Source organism: Drosophila novamexicana, unplaced genomic scaffold, assembly GCF_003285875.2.
Source record: "Drosophila novamexicana strain 15010-1031.04,08,12 unplaced genomic scaffold, DnovRS2.1 tig00000193-arrow-pilon, whole genome shotgun sequence".
NCBI classification, from domain to species: Eukaryota; Metazoa; Arthropoda; class Insecta; order Diptera; family Drosophilidae; genus Drosophila; species Drosophila novamexicana.
Window position 1 is genome coordinate 9,122,161 of NW_020824787.1, and position 23,982 is coordinate 9,146,142.

At 43.5% G+C, this 23,982-nt stretch overlaps 3 protein-coding genes across 3 annotated transcripts in view; 1 reads left to right on the plus strand and 2 right to left on the minus strand.

The window, feature by feature from the left end:
- The window catches only part of LOC115759127 (neurotrimin), a 60,913-nt gene extending 57,838 nt beyond the window's left edge, over positions 1-3,075 (minus strand). The window contains exon 1 of the mRNA XM_030699971.1: positions 2,757-3,075. Coding sequence (XP_030555831.1) covers positions 2,757-2,874 — 118 coding nt within the window. The 5' untranslated portion in view covers positions 2,875-3,075. The remainder of the gene's footprint in view (positions 1-2,756) is intronic.
- Positions 3,076-10,959: 7,884 nt separating this feature from the next.
- On the plus strand, positions 10,960-13,507 carry LOC115758424. The gene is made up of 3 exons (XM_030699075.1): positions 10,960-11,432; positions 12,273-12,470; positions 12,531-13,507. Exons 1-3 carry the CDS (start codon positions 11,299-11,301, stop codon positions 13,207-13,209), a joined length of 1,011 nt encoding a protein of 336 aa, XP_030554935.1. The 5' UTR covers positions 10,960-11,298; the 3' UTR covers positions 13,210-13,507.
- Positions 13,508-13,645: 138 nt separating this feature from the next.
- On the minus strand, positions 13,646-23,725 carry LOC115758423 (tiggrin). Its single transcript, XM_030699074.1, has 5 exons — positions 23,584-23,725; positions 22,550-22,827; positions 18,597-21,889; positions 15,143-18,193; positions 13,646-14,824 (listed from the first exon to the last, which is right to left on the minus strand). The coding sequence occupies exons 2-5, from the start codon at positions 22,815-22,817 to the stop codon at positions 14,768-14,770; spliced, it is 6,669 nt and encodes a 2,222-aa protein (XP_030554934.1). The 5' UTR covers positions 22,818-22,827; positions 23,584-23,725; the 3' UTR covers positions 13,646-14,767.
- Positions 23,726-23,982: the final 257 nt, after the last annotated feature.

Genomic DNA, 23,982 nt, shown 5'->3' on the forward strand with positions numbered 1-23,982 from the left:
GTAAAAGAAATTGCTGCCTGTATGCTTTGATAAACTTATTTTGCAACCGGCAAGAAATGCTTTAAAATATGTTTCTTGACTAATTTGTGTTTCTGTTTGCCTAAATAAATATATACTTTAATAATTTTAACAAGCAATTTTAGTTCCACATATGTCCAAAATAACAAATTTGGAAAAGGAACAAATAAGAGGTTCTAGTCGGGAGCTCCCGACTAGGGGATACCCTGAACCCTCTTCTTCCAACATCAAATGCATATATATATATTCTATTTTAGAAGCTATATGTCAAGTTGCATAATTGCACAAATAACAGGATATCTTTATCGATTTTTATCGATTGCTTGGAAACGAAGTAAGTTATCGATTATCGGAAACAAACTCGATCTGCGCGGGAACTAGGAGCATCTAAATCTAAAATTTCAAGTCTCTAGCTCTTATAGGTTCTGAGATCCTTGCATTCATACATACGGACGGACAGACAGACGGACATGGCTAGATCGACTCGGCTATTGATGCTGATCAAGAATATATATGCTTTATGGGGTCAGAGATGCTTTCTTCTGCCTGTTACATACATTCGGCTTTCGCACAAATACAATATACCCTTATACCCATTTTTAATGAGTTCAGGGTATAAAAATATCATTTTTTTTTATATGATTAACAAATAAATGATGAACAATCACAAAGTCAAAGCCAAAGTCCAATTGGCATGTGAAGTGCATTTACAGCAATTGCAATCGAACTCTAGTTGATAACTTTACATTTACAGGCACATCAAGCTGCACACCCACGCATAAACACACACACACACGCACTCACATTTGAGGGGAACCACTTAAAAGTCATCAAAATCACATAACTAATTCATTAGGAATTTAGAGAAAAAAGTTCCTGTGCTCATCGAAATGCCGCTGACCATATGCAAATGAACACACACACACACACACACACACACACACACACACAAACACACACTCGCAGACATGCACACACACACACACACTCGCAGACATGCACACACACACACACACATACACACACACACGCACACACACAAACACACACTCGCAGACATGCACACACACACACACTCGCAGACATGCACACCCACAGGCACGCCCGCACATTCCGCATGCACTCAGTTTTTGTTGCCTATTTAGCGGCGCAAACATTTGCCTTGTCAGGCCAAAAGTATGCAAGCACGCACACATACAAATTTCGTATGTCTCTGGCATGGATTTAAGTTAACCCCAGCATATCACTTGGCTTTGCTCGGCTCACCAACCGGGCCCCTTCTTGTTCGCCGCGGCACAAACACATTTGCTCATTAGCATTATTGCCAGGCTCCACTGTTTGTTTGTCTCTGACGGTTTCTTTCTGCCCGAGCCCCCTCGCCGTGCCCATTCCACACGGCCGCAACACGCAAATGAGAATTTCATTAACGTTATTAATATTTTCATTGTTGAGCATTTTGCATGCCTTACAGTTCTCGGCCACGTCTACTGGCACTGCGTCTGCAGTATATATAGATATATACATAATACATATTTATATATGTGCCAAAGTAATAACTTGATTATGATGTTTGCTGACTTGGCTCATGTTTTTGTTGCTTATATATAATTTTTTGTGTTTTACATTTTTCATGGCTTAATAATTGCTCATTTCAGCTGCAGCGGCCTTTTGTTTGTTTTGTGCCTTGTTGTTAACAATTATGAGGCCACTTAAATAAATTTTATTGCCGCCAGGCATTGTCCTGCCCGCCTACAAACAAATTGACAATTATTTCGCTCGTTGCCCGGGCCCAAATGACAAACGAGCCGGCCAGAAAGTTTTCCTACCATTTATTAGCTAGAAAGTTTTACGGGTGTGATTTTGATTTAGCTTCTGGCCAAATTCTGTTAGGTGGCAGCAGCAGCAGCAGCAGCAGCACCAACAGCTACAGCATTTGATGCCGGTCTAATGAAGTTTTCAATGGCCAAGCAGTTGACTTAAGTTTGCCTAACAAGCGTGCGGGAGAGCGTGTTGAAGAAGTGGCCAAAAGTTGGCATTTGAGTTATGATTGGTATATTTATCTTTAGTTACGTTTTAATAGTGAGCATCAACATAAAGTTATAGCTGATAATTTTAATTACTACAATAGGGAAACTAATGAATCTCAAATTAACCTCAAAGACCCATAAATATAATCGACTAGTAATTTCGCAACAACCTGAGGGACATTAAATAGATGAACGAGAGAAGCCAACAGACCCTTGGCTAGTTACGGACATATTATGTATGCGGACTGCTGAACCAGAAATTTCCCTTTCTAACCTTCTAATTATAATCACTGAAACTTTGCTAAGCCAAATGAATTAGTATTGATCTAATCACTGCATTAAAACTTTATAAAACACGTATTTATAAAGTTCGCTCTTCTATGCGATTCTCATGATTTCAGATAAGGGCCAGACGCATTTGTGCTTTGATTCTGTTGTTCATTTCATGTCTACAACTATATCGAGTTTTATTTGTTGCAACGTTTGTCAACTTTTTTGGTCTTGTGGCCCATTAATTAAGTTAGTTCGCTCGCTTGACATCGATTAAAATGTACATGTTAAATAACAAATGCTGACTTGTTATAATTGTAATACAATTATATAAATAATTAAACTCAATGCGCTGCCGGAAATATTATGAGGAATCCGGCGCTAAATTGTCTATCAGAATGCAATTATGTAATACAATTATTATAAAATCGTTCGACTCACCATTGTTGACCGTGGAGCCGCCAACGCTGCCGACATTGCCATCGCTGCTCAGCGCCAGAGTTGTCAACGTCTCCAATATGAGCAGAGTTGTGAGTATCGTGTAGAATTGACTCAACATGTTGCCAAGAAATTGTGGACACAGTGTCTTCTGGCCAATGTGTATATAAATTATGCAGTAAATGTTCTTTAAACTTTTCAATTAGCACGCACTTTTTATCAACGCTTAATGCACTTTTTATTACATGTACATGAATACGTTTTTTTTTTTCTTTTATTAATTGCAAGTTTTAAGCGCTCTGCGATTTATGCTTGGATTTATTTCAATGTTGGGCATTTAATTAATTTAAATTCTCTTTTATTTTATGAGTGTGTGCTGCAAATAGACGGAAAAAGAAATTATGAAATGTCATGGCATATTTGATCAATGGCAGACATAAATTTGCTATTAAATTAAAGGACAGGCTCCAATTTGCTTAAATATTTGTGTACATTTAATACAGCGCCTAAAAGCTGTCTTTCCTGATTTATTTGCCACCCAAACAGGCTGCTTTGTCCAAGGCCAACAACAACAATGGCATAAAGTGAGGTGGGGAAAATGAAAAAAAAAAGCACTGCAAATTCTTGATTGAATTTCGCCTGACGTAAGCGGATTAAAAGGAAATTCTATGAAAAAAAACACAAATAATAATAATAAACCGAAGCATAAAACAAACATAACGCTCAAGTCATAAAAACGCAGCAGACAAATGAAAAGCCACGCGCTTCGTAGGGGCAAAGGGCACAGCCCATAGCACCAGCTACACCCAAAGGTCACTCCATGACCCAGACACTGTCCATTGGCTCAACATAGCTCCCAGCTACTTCCGACACGTACCCACTGGCCAATTGCTGTAGCTAAACTACGGAATCAGCACGTGCCTGACATCTAATGCTGAGTTTTGTACCGATTTCCAATTAGCATGCATTAATTATATCATATTTGTTCTCGAATCTGTCTACCATTTACATTGATATACATGGTTTCTTTTTTTGCCACAGGTGGCAGCTAATCAACTCGCCTGCTGATAAATGAAGCACCGTCTGCACATTATGAACTGGCCTTGACAACCCCTGGCCAATAACTCTGCCAGTTGTCCGGCACTGGGAAAGCGCTTAACAGCTCACCCCTTTGCAAATGCCATGACCATCATCATCATCATTATCATCATCATCGGCATCATCATCAAATCCCTCCAAACACACTCCCTTGGCATCATCGTTTGCTCTGCCTCGCTTTTGCATATATGCCAGGGGATGCTACACGTTGCCCTAACACACTCACATATACCCTATTTTTGATGACTTAATAATAATCCTTTTCAGCTGCTGAAGAGGTGCAAAATACCAGATATAAAAGGGTAAGAAAATAATTAATTGAAATTGTAATAATTAACAGGTAATTAGCAGAATACAAAAAGTGTTCGAGTACTAATTATATTAAGTATAGAGGAAATAATTTCATCGCATTTTTTTTATGTTTAGCAACATTTACGGAAAAGACGCAAAAGGAACAAGAAAATGTAATCTCGTGCGAGATCACAGTACGAGCTAAAGTTAAATAAACATAATAAATAAAAACGTAATGCTTATTGGAGAGAGAAAAGTAAAAGTTGGTATATCTTAAAAAAAATATCAGTAGGAAATGAAAATATGGTAAATAGTTAGCATTTAAATCCATGAAATCCGTTGAAGCCTTAAAATAAAGTAAGGCAAGCATACAAAATAAAAAGAGTTGCATATCACAGTTTTTCACCTGCTTTTCATGCGGAAGGTGGATTGAAAATCCGTGAATCTCAAATTGAATATGGATAGGAAAAAGAGCACCAAGTTTAACAATCTTCCGCGCATATTTCACACTTGAGCTCTGATACTTCAAATACCTTCTCAAATGTCTAAAAGAAGCTGTGCTCAAGCAGCTAGTCAAATTGGTTAGCCATGAGAAGGACACTATTTCCAGGGTAACTGCTCATCGAGCAGCAACTCAGGCATGCTTTCGATTTGACATTTTCTTTTAGTCTGTTCGTGTCATAAGCGCAAAGCAATTTGCTCCGTCAGCTGTAGCTCTGGATCTCGTCCTGCACTGCACTGCACTGCACTCGGGTCGACTTCACTATTTTGCCATTCAAGTTTTCGCTCTATCGCAATATGAATGCATTTCAATTAAAATGCTGGCGATGCTTTCTTAACAGCAGCTGTTGTGGTTTACTCGCAGCGTTTGTTTTGTTTTTTGTTTGGCTCTTGTTTGTTTTGTCTTTAGTCTAAGTTATTGAAATCAATTTGTGAACTTAATTGAATTTCGGTGCGGCTTCAAGTCGCTGTGCTTACAGCCCCCCCCTCCCCCCACTCCTCTCCATCCCTTTGCAATTTGCCTAAGAGTAGACAACATATGTGAGTGCAATAGCGAGATGCTTACACGTTTGACATGTCTATTAGCCGCCAGAGTGGGTGCACTATGCCCCGGCTACCTCGGCACTATGCATATTTAAAATACTTGTTCACAGCCCAACGATTTGGTACAAGGCAGTGCCACGCCCCGTTAAGCATCCGGCCCACACGCTGGCATGCAGCAGGCTTTTTGTATTATTGCCAAAAGTTATTATTCCGTGGCATTCCGTGAATTTCGCTTTGTGTTGCATACTTTGCGGCTGGCTGAAAGTTGCACCAGTTTCTATCTGGTTGTTGTTGCATGTTTTTGTATTTTTTTATTTTGTATTTGCTTGAAGAACTTTAAGCGCGTGATTTTTGCAATTTGGCTAATAGCGAAAAGTCAACGCTGTGCCGTCGGCTTTGAATGGCCGCTGACAGTGAGTAATGGTAGAAAGAGACAGACAGAGAGAGAGAGAGCAGAGCGGAGCGGCAGCATGCAGCGAGCGTAATGGGCACAGTATTTATCCTTCCCCCAACCCCTCTCCAACCCCCCCGCTCGCACGCTCTTCCAGTGAGCGCATTTAAATCAATATTAATAGCAATGTTTACGCCCCCGCAGGCTGGCCAAGAATGCAACTGCCACGCGGCAGCTTCAATTGAAGATTTACCTACTTTTGCCACTTTTTTTTTTGTATATATATATCTTTTATTTTTTCTTGTATTCTTTTGGCCAGGAAGCCAGCCAAGCAGTCGGCCGCGGGGCGTTGCGTGTACAGGACCCGCCTTCTGCCAAGTCCTGCATTCAGTCGCTTGTGCATAATAAATCAATTTACATTTTCTCTCGCCGCACGCAAAAATGAAATGCAAATAACGGCAACCGACCATGAACGATGCAGCATATACCGGAGTCTGAGCCCCAAGCAGGCACCGAGCTGCGCCTCCGCCCAGCCGGAGCACTGAGCAAAGGAATCGGCAGAGCAGAAGGCAAGGGCTAAGGAGCTGGCACCACTTTTCACCGCAGAGATTTACGCGCACTTAAATCACAGCCAACAGAATTGATCGCCATCAATGTACAGCAGCATTAAAAAATAAAACATGCCAGTGCCGACTAGTGACACCTGCTCGACTAGGACATACCCTGTACGCAGAGCTTGCCAACCATTTTCGTCTAGGAAACAAATTCTTTAAAAGCATAAGAGAAGAAATAACATACTCTCAATATAACTTCAGCCTGGCATACACGCTCTCTTAACAGTTTACTCCATGTTAATCATTCAACATTTACAGGGTATAGATTGCAACAGTTTTGCCAGGAAGCTGCCGCTTTGCCTGGCGGCGCCGGCAGTTGGCCTTTTCGGTGAAAGTCGAAGTGTTTGCACTTAATGTAACACTTAATGAGCATGAAATATGTTAAATACCAACAGTTGTGCTTATTGTCCTGTGAGCAGGACAATGCGCGCCTCGAATATTATGCAAAATCGTTGATGTAGTACATCAACACTTGCCAGGCCAGATCATGCTTCAATCATGCTGATTTGTACTGCATTGTAATTTGATTTTTTGATTAGCCTTGAAATATACGCCGAAGGGGAACCACATTAAACAAAACTAAATAGTTACATAAAATTTTGTCAGCTTGAAAGCAAAGCATGTCCTTAAATTGCCTTTCATTTGTAATATCAATTTGAAAATATTTTCCCAGCCAACTATACTAATAATTTGTCCATTTAATTTCCTGTGCGTTTCAGCAAATATTTTCCAAGTTTTCTTTCAACGTTCGACTGCATTTTCGCAATGCGATTGCAATAATAGTTATTATAACTGCCATTAAACCACAATTGCAAAACATATGCACGCACACACACACACACACACACACGCACACACGCACACACACACAATTTAATAGCACTCAGCACATGGAGCACTTAACGCCTTGGCTAGTCTAGTGTTAAATTTGCCACATTTGTTAGGGGAGAAGTTGGGATTAAGTTTTCAGGAATGCAGTGCTTGATTTTTCATGCGTAGAGTTTTGCAGATGTACTAAAACTTGCCAAGGAGTTAAATACATCAGCATTGCCAAGGGGTATGGGGGATTGCGGGAGGAGGGGCTGCTGCAACGGAAGCAGTGCTATAAACAACAAAACGAAGCCAAAGCACAAAAGGCAACATTTTGCAGCGCTTTGGTGCTGCTGCACGCATTAATAAACAAAGCAGACAGCAAAAGTGTTTAATAACTCACTGTGGCAAACGGGCGAGTTGTCTATGTGTGTGTGTGTGTGTGTGTGTGTGTGTGTGTGGAAGGGGGCCTGTTCTTGGCGGGCGTGTGAGTGACCGAGCTGGCAGCTGCTTTCAGTTGGAATTACGAGTAATTCTGTTCTGTTCTATGTTAATTTCCATCTATAGCATTCAGTCAATGAAAGATCGTGGAATCTTCAAAATTGACTTAAGCTAAACAAAAATATATGATTTTTTTTTTTGCTAAATTCAAGATGCAAATCTCAAATCTGAAGTATCAAAATTTTAGGCCTCTTTTAAGTTATGAAATGTTCATCTATTAGAAGCATGCATTAAATTGTTTTAAGGACATTTTGCTTATACGACTGTAATTCAAATACCCTATCGCTTCAGTTCTTCGCTCTTGTATGTAAATGTGCATTGCCATTGTATTAAGTCCTTTGCAGTCCTTTGTCTGCGATCTACTGGTATATTGCGCCTTGACTACGTCTTAGCAGCAATCCTCTATCCGAAGAAATATATTCTTCTTGAGATATTCAGCTATTCTTTTTCTATTTTAAAACATTTTCTACCTGACTTGTTTCTCCTTTTGACTCTTTCGCTTTTTGAGACTCTAGTCCAATATTCTAGCTGGCAGAACTTGGTTCGATCGTGCAGAAAAGCTCGGGTCTCAGAAAGGTGTGCTGGCTTCCTTTCTATCATGTCCTAAAGGCTTACCCTCAAAGCGATATGGCTTTTGATATGGACGTGCAATTAATCATAACCATATGTTAACCATATAAGTTCTTAGGCAAGTTAACTTATTTTGAATTTGTAATCCTCTAAAATGGATTTAATTTTTCTATAATTTCTAGCTTCCCATACGATCAGCTAAATCTCTTCTATAAAATTTCTTATATATTCTCCGTAACTCATAACTTTGGATAGCTAAACAATTTTATGATCTCATCTATTAAACACAACGAAACTCTTAAATTTCTGATTTTGGAATAACTTTATCTAAAAATTTGTTTAAAAATAATAAATTTGTTGTTTGTTTGCTTTTAATGTTGACTTACTTAACTTAACTTAACTTATTTAGTTGCGATCTAACGTGAACCCATGATCAGTATTGAGTTGTATTTTTTTTTTTAAATTAATTTTTGGAATAAAGATAGTCCTTTCGATCTAGTTGCCTTAGATGAGATACTTGTTTTGTGTTGATTACTCACCGTGTCAATGTTGAAGGGGTCGTGGGTGCAGCGGGGCAGAGGCAGTCAATTTATAAATAAAACAACGAGACGACAACGCGACGCATTTTCATGTTTGTCGCTGATCTTTTTTGCATCATTTGCACAAGAACTTAATTAGGCAGACGCGATAGAGACGATAGAGGGCAGACACGCCGACGCCGGCACACACACACACACACACACAAGCAGGCAAATGCACACACACGCACATTTATGGACATAAATATAGATGCAGTAATTGCTTAAAATAACATAATGATTAATTGATAAACAGCAGCTTGCACTTGCAATTATAATATTATGATAACAACTCTCGTTGCCCGCTGCAGATAAACAACAACAAACCAAACACGCTTCTAATAACAGAAGCGAAGCGTTCAGAGCAAAAGCGTCGAGCACAGAACAACCGCGCACAACAACAGCCGATTTGGCACTGAAACGAAGCAACAAACGAACCCCCAGCATCAGCAGCAGCAGCAACAGCAGCAGCAGCAGCAGCAGCCGAAGCCGAAGTCGAGGCCGAGTACCGTTCATTACGAGACGAAATGCAGACAAAATCCATCGTCGGTCTTCGTCGGTTCGGCAAAGTCATGTTATGGGGCGGCCCATCAAGGTACTTGGTCCCAATACAGTTTTAGAAAATCAGATTGGATAAGCAGATGGCATCGTGCTATGTGCTATATTATTCCTTTTGATAGCCAATTCACTTATCATATAATACATATATGTACGTACACATATTAGAAAATATTATGGTCATAATAAGCTTAGAGAAAAGTAAATTGATTTGCGAACCCTTTAGAAACAAAAATTGATTTATTTAGTTACACATATGACATAAATTAGTTAGTTATTAGTAAATGTGAACTTGTGGGTCCTAAAAATAAATAATAAATGCAATTTGTCTAGCTTTGGTTTCAACAAATAATTGCTGCAAATAGCTAGTGCATTCCATTGCTGATAAAGCATTATGCAACTAAAAACTTAAACAGGAAATTAAACTCAATTCTAGTTAGCAAAAAGTATCAGAAATTTGCTCAATTTAATTATATATTTAAATTTGAGTGAGAAAACTTTACATAATAAAGTCGGTTAAAACAATTTATGTTTTAAGTACACCAAACACATTCATAACATGTGCTGACAACTTTAGTTGTTTCAAGTTTGAACTAGACTTTTGAATAATGGAAACAAACATGCTACAATTTAAACATGCAAAGTGATCAAAGTTTTTTAAAGAAGAAATTTCTGCTACATGTGTACTAAATAAACCATCCGATCTACAAAGCAGACTTCCTTTATATATGTCTGGCTTCTAACAGATGGCATTCGAAACTAAAACAAATATTGCAGTGCTTTAACATTTCAGTCTCTAGTTTTACATGCACTTGCTAGTTTTAAGAAATGTTGGGGGTTGTAATGCGTACCAAATCTTAATGTACTTTGAAAGATTCATATCCTAAGCATAATGCTTGTGGGCGTGATAGATGCATTAAAATGTTGATAGCAAGTCGAAATTTTATGATTCACATGTGAGAAAAATGTGTGAAAAATGTTTGTTTTTAAAAAGCAAGGCATGCATTTAAAAGGGGATCTGCACATTAGAAATGAGTGGATATTTATGTATATTTCTTATATAAATTACGAAAACTACTTTACTAGTTATAAACGCTTAGTACCAGTACTATACAGTTGTGTGAATAAATTAACAGTTATGATGGCTTAACATTCCTGTTATTATAAAGTCTCTTACACTGTTCTGCTAACCTGGTTACCCCAAGCAAACATGAGCGAACAGAGTAAATAACATTCATGTTAAAGCAACAGCCCTATGTTAACTACTCACCCCTCGCAGTTATGCTAAGCCATTACTGTTATCAACCGCTATGTTAAGACATGAGAATTTACCACTATTACCCCGAAAGCTATGCAAAAGCTTAAACAGTCCGGCTGCTAAGCTTTTAACTTTGCAAGCTGACTGACTCTGGACAGTTAACAGAAGCTTTGGCACTTGACACATCCTTGTTGACTTCAGCAACTGACAGATGCAAAAGCAAACGGTAAAAACAACGAATGCCCGCGCACAGCTGACTGTCAAAAGTTGACCCACACCCCGCAGCCGTCAGCTCTGGCTACAACAGAAAGTTTCTGTCGCTGCGTTTCGACGGTTTCAGTTTACATACGAATGGAAGCCAGTAGAAACATGCGGTGCGTCACCAAGTGACGTCCACACTTAGTCAAAACAGTTACGCGCAACTCTGTGTGTGTGTGTGTGCGTGTGTGTTTGTTTGTTTGTGTGTGTGTGCGTGTGTGTGTGGAGTAGCATTGAAAAACGCGTTGGTCAGACAATTGCCGAAAAAGAAAGGAGCAAGAGAAAAGCAGACAAAGGTCAAGGCTCACCTCAAGCAATGCAAGTGCAATACGAACAACAACAACCAGCAGGGAAACCCAAGAGCCAGACAAACTGAAAAGTCAAAAGTGGGTGCAACATGACGCCCGCTGCGAGTCAATTAAACCGCACGCAACTAGAAGAAACTACAATAGCGTGAAATTTGAGGCGTGTCACAAGGAGCGAAAGCTAAAACATAACAAAAACTGTGGCATACCTTGCGGCCTTGCAGCAGCAGCAGCAGGAGCAGCAGGAGCAGCATCAGCTGCCCTGGAGCATGGGTTCATGCCTCAGCAGCTGCGTTACCGCCACCGCCACGAGCTCAGCCACAAACTCGACAGCCTCGTCGTCTTCCTCCTCGGTTAGCTCCACAAGCTGCGTTACGACCGTCGCCAACAGCTGGCGTCTTTGGTAAGCTGCCCCCCTCGAAGGGTCTCGTCCCATTCACATAGTGCATAGTGCAGTTAATTAAAAGTGCATTCTGTTTACTTTGTGGCACACAAAAGTATGCTATGCCACGGCAAATCCAATAAGCGTGCTGCTGACTTGGCAATCAATAGAAGCCTAAAGGGGGGTTGCCGCCCCAAGGGGGCCGTAATTAGCGCGATTCGTGTGTGCGCACTCCGTCATTAAACGACACGCTTTATGCCAGAGTCTTGGCTTTAAATTGCATTGGCAAACAACATTTGCGGACAACACAGCCAACGCTGGCAAACGGCGACCCGCGGCAGGGTCAACAGCCTAAAAGTATGCAACGCTTGAGTGCGTGCTGCCTGCCACAAACAATGCCCGGAAGGGGCTTCACTCGCCATATGCCTCTACATAAACAACACAAATGATTAGACTAGGCAGTGTGACACGCATTTAATACCCTTTCGCAATTTATGTAAGAAAATTCGATATTGGCATATATATATTGAGACTTCAAGCGTGCCTAGGGCTAAAAACAAAAACCAAAAAAAATTAGTCCAACTTAAAACATGCCAGACAAAACCGACCTATTAAAACATCCAATTAACCTGTTTAAATTTTCTAGAAAAATATTCTTCGATTAGTTTTTTGCAGCATGAATTTTCAAAAATATTTGCTGTCAGCGAAATTGTTTAACAATTTTAAACAAATAGAATGTGCTTAAATATTTGAATTTACACTAGTAAAAAGTACATGTCACATACTGACTGAGAAATGCCTACTATACCCCAACAAAGACCCGTAGAGCAGACTTAACAAATTGCATTGTTCTTCTTGCAGGCGTCGTCCCAGGGCGAGAGCCAGAGCTGAAGCTACAGATGAGCCGGAAGCGGAGCTGCTCTCGACTGCCAGTGAGCGCTGCCAGCGACGTGGCCTTGTCTATCGCATACTAAAGTTCAAGCGGAAGCAGCAGTGCCCACAATTTCTGGACAAATACTGGGAGCAACAGCCCAGCTATGCGAAGCTGCAGAACGACAGGTGAGCTGATGAGCGGCTCACCTTTTAAGCCTTCTAAACCAACCCCCCAACATTTTCTAGTGCCCTGGCGGATATACAGCTGCAAAATCTGGACGTGCACAAGCTGCTCAATCCCACAACGACGCCCAGCAAGGAGACGGAGCTGCAAAGCTATGCACGCATGTCCAGTTCGCGAGCCAGCTCCTCGCTAGACCTGGAATGGGAGCACGAGTATTCACAGCTGCGGCAGTACCAGCAGCGACAGCAAAAGGAACAGCAGCCGCCGCAGGACACCCCCACCAGGGTGGCCACGCAGCCGCGCTACGCTTCCTTGGACCAATTGACGACGGCAGCCTCGCTGGCCGCCAGCCATGGGCGGCATGCGGCGGCGGCACGTCAGGCGCGACTGGGCGGTCACCGTTATGGCGGCTCCTTTACGCGCACCTCCTGCTGCTCCTCGACGCAGAACTCCTGGTCACACATATCGACGCCCGAATCGCTCGAATGGGACATTGACGCAGAGCAGGAACAGCAAAGGCAACTGCGCCAGGAGGACGACAATTTGGATGAGGAGACCCTAAAACTGCTCCATCAAATTGAACAGCTCAAGCATCATGTCCTGCAGGAGACTGGCGATGGCCTGAGCATGGGCGCTGTTGGCGTAGGCGTGGCTGTGGAGGAACTTAGCGAAGGCTTACAATTTCGTGCGTCACACTTCGGCGTGGCCAACGGCTCAGAATTGGAGATGCATATTAGTTGATTCATGGAACAGTGTATATAATGCGAGTATAAATAATGTACAAGAGACCTACAAAGGACCTGTGAGCAATGTTTAGCTAAACAGAAAATATAGAGGGGTGCTCCAAAAGGCTCCATATAATGGAATTTTAAAGAATACAATTTAAAAAAAAAAATTATTTCTATGATATGTTTGGAAGATTCGCAATAAGAAACATTTACGAAATGTCTAAGAAAGGTTTTGATTATCCTACAAAAATGCGAAAACCATAAAGAAACCGTTGCTTCGGTTTGCCGAAGATTGGATACCCTTGCAGATACATGAAAGATTAACAATACTAAATGCTAATTTTAGTTGTTTATACTATCTATAGTAGCTATTAGTATACAGTACTTCGATAAGAATTTGCCAAAAATCTTGCAATTCGATCAGATATCTAAAAGTGGGTTTTACAAACAAAATCTTTTGCTTACTATATTAAATTATTTTAGTCTGATGTTACTAAGATTTACTAAACCTGATGTAACTGATTTTCTTTTGGCTAAATAAGCATTTATCGTGATACGATCTGAGCGACAACGATTAGTGTTAAAAACATTTATGAACTGTTTCATTCAGGAAACTTCATTGCTGAGGAATAAGGCAGCTGGGCAAGACTATATCGACTACACTCTGTACGACTATTCACAACATGTTCTCTGCAAGGGTATGAAGAGTACAAGTTTTTTCTTCTCCATATACGAAATGTCTATGAAAAAGATTAAGTTACCTGTAAACTTTGTATTAGTGCTATGCAAGAGTGTGTACAACATGAAAGAATCTCAAACAAAAGTGCCTCGCGAACATGCACTTTCTTTTCCCTCTGGTACAGAAAACACCCTCACAGTAAATACCCTATACAAAAACTATGTTAACGCCTTTAAAAGCATATCGCTACAAGGATTTGAGATACAAAGAATTTACTATGCGGCAATTCCGTAGTTATATGCACTCTTTTATTATGTTATGAGATATATTTACTATATTTATGATTACATTGTACTCTGATGCAACCTACTAACAACCAATAGATATATTTACTAAATGCAGCTATATTTATGATTATATTGTACTCTGATAACAACAAATACCCACGCACCTTATGCTACACAGATTTTAACGCATTTTGAGAAACAAAGAACCTACTATATGGCAATTGCATGTTATATTATATTATATATGCTGCGTTCGTTATGTTTTTAGATATTTATGCTTAATGCAGTTGATGAATCAGATGATTATGATTATGCGTAGTGCACATTAAATGCAAAATTATATTTTCAAAGTTTATTAGGGAAAATGCAAACAAAATACAAAGGTACGTCCTTATAGAGCGAGTATTACACATGTATGTAAATGTATATTTAGTAGTGGTTGCGGTTCAACTGTGACCGACAAAAATCTTTTCCTTTAAAGACTAAACTAAACTGATTAAAGAAACGTTTGTAGAAAATGTATATCCACATTTGTGATTCGTTTTTTTTTTGGGCTCGTTTCGGTTGGTTTTGATGCACTTAAGTCTTTATGGCAGTATCGAGTTCTAACCGAAAATGCCGGTTATCTTATTTTTAAATTTGTCGAACGTGCTGGGCAGCGGCTGCAATTGAAGATGAGAATTTGTACATTGTTTTTAAAGTGTTGGCGCGAAAATAAGAATACTTTTGACTCCAGCAATGATTCTAGTTCAAAATCTCTGGAAGTCATATATTTAAAGTAAAAGGAACCCGAACTAAATCTCTATCAAAGAATTTTGGAACATCCTAAACAACATTTGGAAATAATTTAAATATTCCCATTTAAATATTCCCATCTCATATTTCATGAATTAAAAAAAAACCAATTTGAAAAAACCCCAAAAAATTTGAATTGTCAAAACCTTTTCTGAGAGTTTAGTACCATATTTGATTTAGCTTACCGTTGTTTCAACTGGCTTTGCCTGCTGCAGCTGACCGTAGTTGGAGCCATAGCTGTGGCCATAGCCCTGGCCAGCTAGGTCCTCGACCTGTTGCTGTCCCAAATCTTGTGTATCGTCCAGCAATTGCTGCTGCTGTTGGCCGTCCAGTTTATAGTTGGCGTTCCAGTCAGTTTCCTCCTGCAGCTGCTGCTGTCCGCCATCCACTTGATCGTCCGTCCAGCCCAGATCGACCTGCTGCTGCTGGCCCAGGTCCTCGAGCTGCACTTGCTGCTGGGATGCAGGCTCCTCGCCCGCCGCACGGCTCCATTTGCCCAATTTGGCGCTGGCCGTGGCCGATGAGCCACTCGGACCGCCGCTGGCTGCTGCCGAGGCGCTGCCAACGGGCAGATCGAACGTGTAATCCGTGCGACGATATTCATAGCCTGCATTGGCGCCGCTTGGTGCACCGCCACGTTGATAGGGCAACGGAGCCGGTGTGGACACTAAAGATATGGGCAATGGCAGAGGTGCCTTGGTTTCACCCTCCAGACCTGGCTCATCGTCCTCGTTATATGAGTCCTCATAGACATGCGGCGGCTGGTCACCGCGATCCTTGGAGAAAACGGGCTTCTGCACTGCGGTAGAATTGGTGGTGCCCTGATCAATCACATAGCCACCATTACCGGCGGGCAGATCGATCAGTCCCTGACTTAGCAGATAGAGAGTGCGACGCCAAATGCTCAGCTCCTGGCCGTACTTGCTGTACTTGCTCTGGAGCTTCTGCAGGCGCCAGTGCTGCTTGTTCTCCCAGCTCTGTGCCTCGGACTCTGGCAACAGCTTGCGGTGATTCAAATAGGTCAGATAATGCAGCTCGTCGTCGCGGAACTGCTGTAGTTCAGTCAAAGTCATGCCATAGTAGCGAGCCACGGCCGCGATGCGTTCGAATTCCTTGAGCTGCCAGGCCTTGAGTTCGTGCAAAGATATCAGGTATTGCTGGGCAAATCTTTGCAGCTTCTCCTCGTCCTGACGCTGCCAGTCGCGCAGCTGGCGCAGTGTCATGTTCTGTGTGCCAATGAAGTCATAGAGACGATCGCGCTCCTTTTGCTGCCAGGAGGTGAGCACATTGAGGCGACGCTGCTCGAGCAGTTGCTCCTTGGCCATGTTGCCCACATGTATGCGCTGCACGGGCGCCAGCTGATGCAGGCCCACACCATAGAGACGCGCCAGCTCATTCTGATAGTTGTTGTCCAATGAGATGAGCTCCAATAGCTCCTGATCGGTAATGATTACACTGGAGCCAATTTGGCGCAAACGCTGACGCTCCTGCTCCTTCCAGTCGCTGCCCACAACTTGGCTGTCGACAATGAGGCCCATGTCAGCCAAACGCTGCAATTTCTCCTGGATGAAGACGCGCAGCTCCTCGACTGTCACGCGGTACTGCGGTGCCAGTATGGAAACATCGCGCAGCAGCAGCTGCTCCAATGCATTGCGATTGATGGGATGACGCACAACGGTCTGGTAAATGCGTTCCAATTCCTTTGTTTGCCAGGGCAAGCCGAAGCCTCGCTCAATTTTACGCAAATCCAATAGACGTTTCAGTTCGTTCTTGTACCAAAGCTTTAGCTCCTCAATGGTTATTTGATACTGACGCACCACATCCAGCAAATGCTTCTGGTCATTGAATAGCTTCAATTGGAGCTCCTCGATGCTCCACTTTTGGCGCCGGCGCAGCTGTTGATTGATCAGATCCTGAATATACTGCTGCTCCTTCAGCTGCCACTCCTCGACAGTCAGGGAGCCCGTGATGAGACCCTCGTTGGCCAGCTGCCTGGCCGATTCCTGCAGCCACAGATGGATATCCTCGACGGTAATGTGATATTGCTGTGCCAGCCGCTCATAGCTGGGCTGATTGCGTACCAAATACAGCTGGAACTCCTGCCAGGACATGGGCTTCAGATGGGTTTCGCTGCGCAGGCGTGCGGCCAAATAGTCCTTCCATGGCTGCGACTCACCTTGCTGATCCGTAATGCTCACAATCTCCTCATAGCGAAAATTATCCTGGGGCTTTTCAATGACACCAATCAGCGAGAGTCTTGCCGTCTCCTTTTGCACCCACTGCTCCACCTGCTCCACAGTCAGATGATAGTCATTGGCAATGCCAGTAAGGCGTGACTTGTCGCGCTTCAGGAAGTCCAAGAACTCCTGATAGGTGGTCGAATCCTGCTGCTGCTTGAGCCAATTGTTGAAGCCGTTGCTAATCTGCTTTTGCCATTGGGTTTGCTGCTCGAATTGTACGAGACCCGAGCTCTGCAGGCGACGCAGTTCGTCGTGCAGCCAATTGTCGACTTGTTCAATGCTCACGTGATTCGTTTGCGAGAGGCTTTCCAGGCGATCGTGATCCTTGCGCAGCTCGCGCTCCACATCCTCATAGTTCAAATCCTGCTGGTGCTTCAGCAACAACTCAATGAGACGCTCCTGTTCGGCAATCTGCCATTTGCTCAAGTTCTCCACCTTTGCATTGCCCGTGGTCTTCAGGTTGATCAGCTGTTGGCGCAGCCACTGCTCAATCTCCTCTACATTGACCGAGTACTGATTGCCCAGCTTTTGCAAGCGTTCGCGCTCCTTTTGCAGCTCCAATTCGAACTCCACATAGCTGATGTGCGTTTGCTCCTTGAGGAGATTCTGCAGACGCTCCAGCTCCGACACTTGCCAGGCGCTGAGCGTCTTCAGCGATGTCTCTGTATTGCCCCTCAGACGCTTAAGCTCCGATATCATCCATTCCTCAATCTGTTCCACGTTCAGACGATACTGATCCGCCAACTGATTGAGATGTGCGCGATCGGCCAGCAGCTTTTGCTCATACTCCGCCGTGGACAGGCCATTCTTGTATTCGGCAATCAGGGACTTGATGTAATCGCGTTCGACCAGCTGCCACGTCTGCAGCTGCTCAATCTCGAATTGTCCCTTTTTCTGCAAGTCTTCAATAACCTGCTTGATGTACGCTTCAATTTCCATAAGGCTCACATGATGCTGATCTGCCAACTTGAGCAGGAAGTGGCGATCGTTTTGTACCTGTGAATAGAAGAGAAAGAGAAATCATAATTTTATTCATTTAAGTTCCATGCACAAAGCGTCTTGGCAGATTCCCCTACAAATTTTCAGTCTTGTTTTATTTTTAACAGCACACAATTAAAATGCATTTATGCTCAGAATTTTTATCATTTTTGGTTTGAAAATAGCATCAAGAAAATGATGCACCCCCAATTTTAATTTCAATCATTTAAAAATAGAACCAACAAATGTGTTAAATGGCTTCATATCTCCCGATTTGCCTTTTTTCATTTCATAAAGTAAATTAAATTCAATGACCCATGGATTAATTTCAATCTGATCAACTAATAGACGATGTAGATTTGGCAGGAATTCGTAGCATAAAGCTTGCTTCGCTTACGAAAAAAAAATTGCGTATACGCACCTTGGACTCGAACTGTTCCATTGTAATGTTGGACTGCGACTGGAGCAGGGACAGAATGCGCTGCTGCTCAGCCCTCTGCCAGGCTGTCAGCTGCTCAATGTTGAGCTTGCCCTGCTGCTTGAGGCGCTCAATTTCGGATTGCACCCAGCGTTCGATTTCCTCGACAGAGGTGTGATACTGGAAGGCCATGGTTTGCATATGCTCACGATCGTTGCGCAGCTCGGCTTGCAGATCCTCGGCGCTCCATTGCTTGTTCTGCTTGATCAGCGTCTCCAGGCGCTCGCGTTCGGCCAGCTGCCAGGCGGTTAGATTGTCAATCTGTAGCTTGCCCTCGTCGCGCATGCGTGCCAGCTCCTGTTTCATCCAGCTTTCGATCTCCTCCACCTGGACGCTGTACTGGCGTGCCAGTTTCTCCAGCAGTTCGCGATCCTGACGCAAACGCGCCTCCAGTTGTTCCGTCGACTTGTACTGCTGCTGGGCCAGGTTCTTCAGATGTAAACGCTCGACTTCCTGCCAGTTGGTCAGCTTCTCGCTGGGCTTGAGCAGGCCCATGCCAATGAAGCGTTGCTCCTCCTTCTTGACAAACTGTTCGATTTCCTCGATCTGCACATTGTGCTGCATGGCCAGACTTTGCAGGCGCGCTCGATCCTCGAGCAGCCATTTGTGGAACTCCTCCACAGTGTAGTCACGCTCCTGCACCATGTTGGTCAGATTGCCGCGCCATTCCAGTTGCCAGTTCTTCAGGCGCTGCATCTCGATGAGACCCTCGCTCTGAAGTTTCTGGATTTGCTGCTTAATCCATTGCTCGATCTCCTCGACGCGCACCTGATTCTGCTGGGCCAGGCTGTACAGATGCGTCTGATCCTTGCCAATCTTAGTCTCCAGCTCCTCAATGGACAAATCATTCTTGTTGATAAGATCCAGCAGACGCTGTCGTTCAATCTTCTGCCAGTTGTTCAGCTGAGTCTCCATGTGCAGTTGTCCCTCACGCTGCAGGCGCTCGCCCTCGGCCTGGATCCATTGCTCAATCTCGGATACCTGCACATTGTAGGTCTTGGATAGATCGTTCAGGCGGGCACGATCAGCAAGCAGCTTCCGTTCGAACTCGTCAATGGAATATTTGTTCTGCTGCACCAGCTTGGAGATTTGCTGACGCTCGGCCACCTGCCAGTCCTTCAATGCCTCAGCCTTGAGCAGACCCTCGCTTTGCAGGCGCAATAGCTCCTTCTTCAGCCAATCCTGTATATCCTCTACACGGATCTGATACGTGTTGGCCAAGTCGAAGAAGTGCGACTGATCGTTCTTAATCTTCGCCTCCAGCTGCTCCACAGTCAGCGAGTTGTGCTGCACCAGAGACTGAAGTCTCTCGCGCTCGCGCTGCTGCCACAGGGCCAGCTGCTGCTCCACCTCCTTGAGCAGACCCTCGGATTGGAATTTCTTGAGCTCGCTCTTGATCCACGCCTCGATCTCCTCCACGCGCACCTTATATGTGCGAGCAAACTGCTCCAAGCGTGCACGATCGTTGATAATCGAGTTCTGGAACTCTTCAATCGTCAACTGGTTCTGTCCAATTATGTTGCGCAGCTGCGCGCTGACGCCAATCTGCCAATCCTTGATGTGGCTCTCCAGCTGCTGCGCGCCTACCAGCTGCAGGCGCTGCAGCTCCTCGCGTTGCCATCTCTCCAACTCATCGACACCCACGCGATATTTGGCCGCCAGATTCTGGACGTAGCTGCGATCCTGGGCCATTTGTTGCTGCAGCTCGGTCAGGCTGCCGCGATGCTGCTTCAGCATGGCCTCCAGGCGAGCGCGCTCCGAGCTTTGCCACGCGCTTATTCTGGTGACCTGCTCGTTTTGCTCCTTGATCAGATCTCCGATGCGTGCGACCTCGCCGCGCAGCCATTGTGTCTGGCTCTGCATATCGCCCTGATATTTGATCGACAGATCCTTCAGACGCTGCTGATCCGTCAGTATAGAGTTCTGCAGCTGGGCAATTGTGGCATTGTGCTGACGTATGAGCTCATCTAGGCGCTGCTGCTCCTGGGCATTGTCCACAACCAGCGAGCTGGAGTCGTGTATTGACACTTGGTTGGATATCTGAGGTACTTGGGGACTGAGCGAATCGTTGACCTTATTAAAGTGAACATAGAGACGCTGCAGTTCCTGACGCTGCCACTGCTGCAGTTGCTCTTGCGAGACGCCATTCTTCAGAGCCAGCTGACGCAGCTTGGCGCTGTTCTCCCGCTGCCAACGATCAAAGTCCCGCGAAGTGAAGCTATTCTGGTGTATGAGCCAATCAAGACGACCACGCTCCTGACGCTGCCAGGCGCTGGCATCCTGAACCTGTGCCTGATACTGACCCAACAGCGCCTGATAACGCGCCAGCTCACGGCGATGGAACTCCAACAGAACAGGTAAAGTCGTATGATAGCGATGCGCCACGGCTAGCAGGCGATCCTCGTGCTGATGCTGCCAATCCTCCAGGCGTTGCGGCGAGGTTAGATACCAGAAGAAGTGCTCACGCTCCTCTCGCTTCCATTGCTCATCGCGCGGCACCGACGATTGGCCAAAGGGACGCGAATTATCGTAAACCAACTGACCGTCCTCCCAGCGCTGCTGCGACTCGGAGCCGTCCACAGAGCTGGTGCCATCGGCGTGCGTGGTTATGGTCTTATTGAAGCGCCTAACTGTGACCGTGGAACTCGAGCCGGGCGAACTTACCTGGCTAAACGATGGCACCGCACTCAATTGACTGTATGACGGAGAAGCTCTGCCACCATCGAGGCTAACCACCGATCTGTAACCCACCACCGACGGCTCCATGCGCTGTCCAATCCAGTCCTGCAGTGACGACGACTGACGGGTCAACGTGGTGCTGCTGCTGCTGCCGGGCAGAGAGATCGAGCTCTGGCCATAGTGGCCGTTGGTCAGCTGGGAGGCTGCATTGCTGCCATAGCTATTCGTTATCTTGGAGGCCTCTGTGCAATTGCGATGCACCACATAGGTCTTGCCATCGATTACCTTCACCTCGGCCGGATACGCATAGTTCTTGACCTCATCAAAGCCCGTTAAGTCAACGGGGTGAAACGGATTCAGGTCCACGGTCTGCTGTACACCACCCGTGGCATAGTTCTCCAGCACCTCGGCCGCCTTGGCATCGAAGAATGCCGGCTGTGCAATGTTGTTGTAGCTAATAAGTCCCTGACGCATATCATTCACCAGCTGCTGGCTGATCTGCAGACAGAGAGCGTCCAGTTCTCTGGCACTCTTGCCACTTAATTGCAGTATATTAGCTGGAAGAAAAATTCAATTGCAATATTAGTTAGATAGTTAAACCAATATAAATAGAAACATAAAGTTAATTCTCTATTTAACTTCCAAATTTTCCCCTCTCTGTGATTTTCCAGTTGTTTCTGCTGATATAGAAATCTTTTAAAGAATCACATCGTGTCAGGGACACCAATAATAATGATGTCACTTTTGTTGAGACTCGAATGGCGAAAATAATCTATAAAAATTAACATGCTCATAGTTTTTCCCAAATTAATTACGTTATCTCTAAGCATTAATAATTATGTCTACGTAAACCGATTAAGGTATTATGTTGACCTCAAAATTGAATGAAGCGCAGTGAATAAATATACTAATCTTTTCTTTTAATGACATTTTTTGGGATTGCTAGTTTCTTTTATCAGTGTTTCACAACAAGTACAATTTCTTTTGCCTAGTTTTTTGTTTTTATATGAATCAATGAACCTAAGACTATAAATTACCTCTAAGAATGTATTCTATAAATGTCACTTCCTGCTGTCAGTTATAATATATAATATATAAACTTGAACTATCACAGCTTTTTATTAGACTTTAATCAATGTTGTCGAGCATTTTCTTAATGAATGCAAACGATTGATTGCTGTTCTAACTGCTGCCATTAGGAACAGAAGCCAACTTACCGCTCCAAGCCAGCGAATGTCCCAAGCCATTGCTGCCGCCCGTGGACATGGCATTGTATTCCTGCGTTAGTCGATTGGCAAACTCGCGAACCTCATTCAAATGACTGTAGGCCCAGCTGCTTAGCTGGGATGGCGCCTGCAGCATCGCCTGCGATTGTCCACCGCCGAACGATGAGGAGGAGCTGGTCCTAAAGCTGGATCTGTAGCTGCTGTAGCCTTGGCAACTCGCGATTGCCAAGAGCAGCGCACACACGCCCACAGCTCGCATTCTGGGCTAGCTGGAAAATCAGAAAGAAAACTGTGTCATTCATAAATAGTGAATATGTTAATGATTAAATTATAGGTATATACTTGTGTTACGCAGTCGGTTCGAGCCGAAAAGCTCTACTTAAATTCAAAAGTTATTTATTTTTTTGGTGCTACGAGGTGCCTTGGGCGATAAGCGGAGCTCAAATCTAGTTCAGTCAGGGATTATCACCCAGCTGAGGGGCACAAAAGGTTAGCTAGCCGATAATTTTAATGTTACTTAGCACACAGTTTTTTTTTTTTTTTTCTTATTTTTAAATCAACTCGCTGAAGTCTTTTGGCTGCTTCATATTTTAATAATTATTTAATATAAGTATTTCATAAATTTTTTTTTGTTTTTTTTTTTTTTGGTCTAATTTTCATCCGGTACTTTGTTGATAAGTCTTCAATGCCTACGTGGTAATTTAGTTATTTTTTACACATTCTTTTAATGGAATTAAACAAATATGGTATGTCCATATATAGAGTTGTTCTGCAACAGCATTGGCCCATAAATCAACAGCTTTGATAGCTTTGATAGATAAACAATGCTCCATTTGGGTCACATATAAACATCCCGAACTGCATTTATTTTTTTTTTTATTTCTGGAACAACTAATTTTGGGGCTAGTGCAGATTGTGGCCAGAGCGCAGGCGGCGTCTATTTTTGGATGCTGTTCGCAGTGCGTTATACAAATAAAACTGCAATTCTTTCTGATTTGATATATACATATATTTTTTGTACTCACTCTCACTTGTGTTCACACGGTGAGCGCTGTAATTGCGCTCTATTGTTTGTATCTGAACTGATTAGAGTTCGCAGGATCTTTCACTTTCACTATCACCGCCTTTACCGTTACTTATGCCACCGTTCCACCTTATTCCAAACGTTGCGCTGCGTTGCGCTGCCGAACAGCAACTGACAGCCGAGCGCCTAGCGTGAAGCTTTTATTAGAAAATCTTTGAGAGATGCCGTACAAGAGCGGAATGTTGTTATCAATTGAACCGCCCCGTTGAACGGCTGCTGAGTATTTTGGAAAACCAACAACTAATAATAAAGCTAAGATCGTATGGGACGTCATAGTTCAAAGACAAAAAAAAAAACAAAACCTGTATGTGATCTTCTAATGAGCTCATTTGCCGCATAT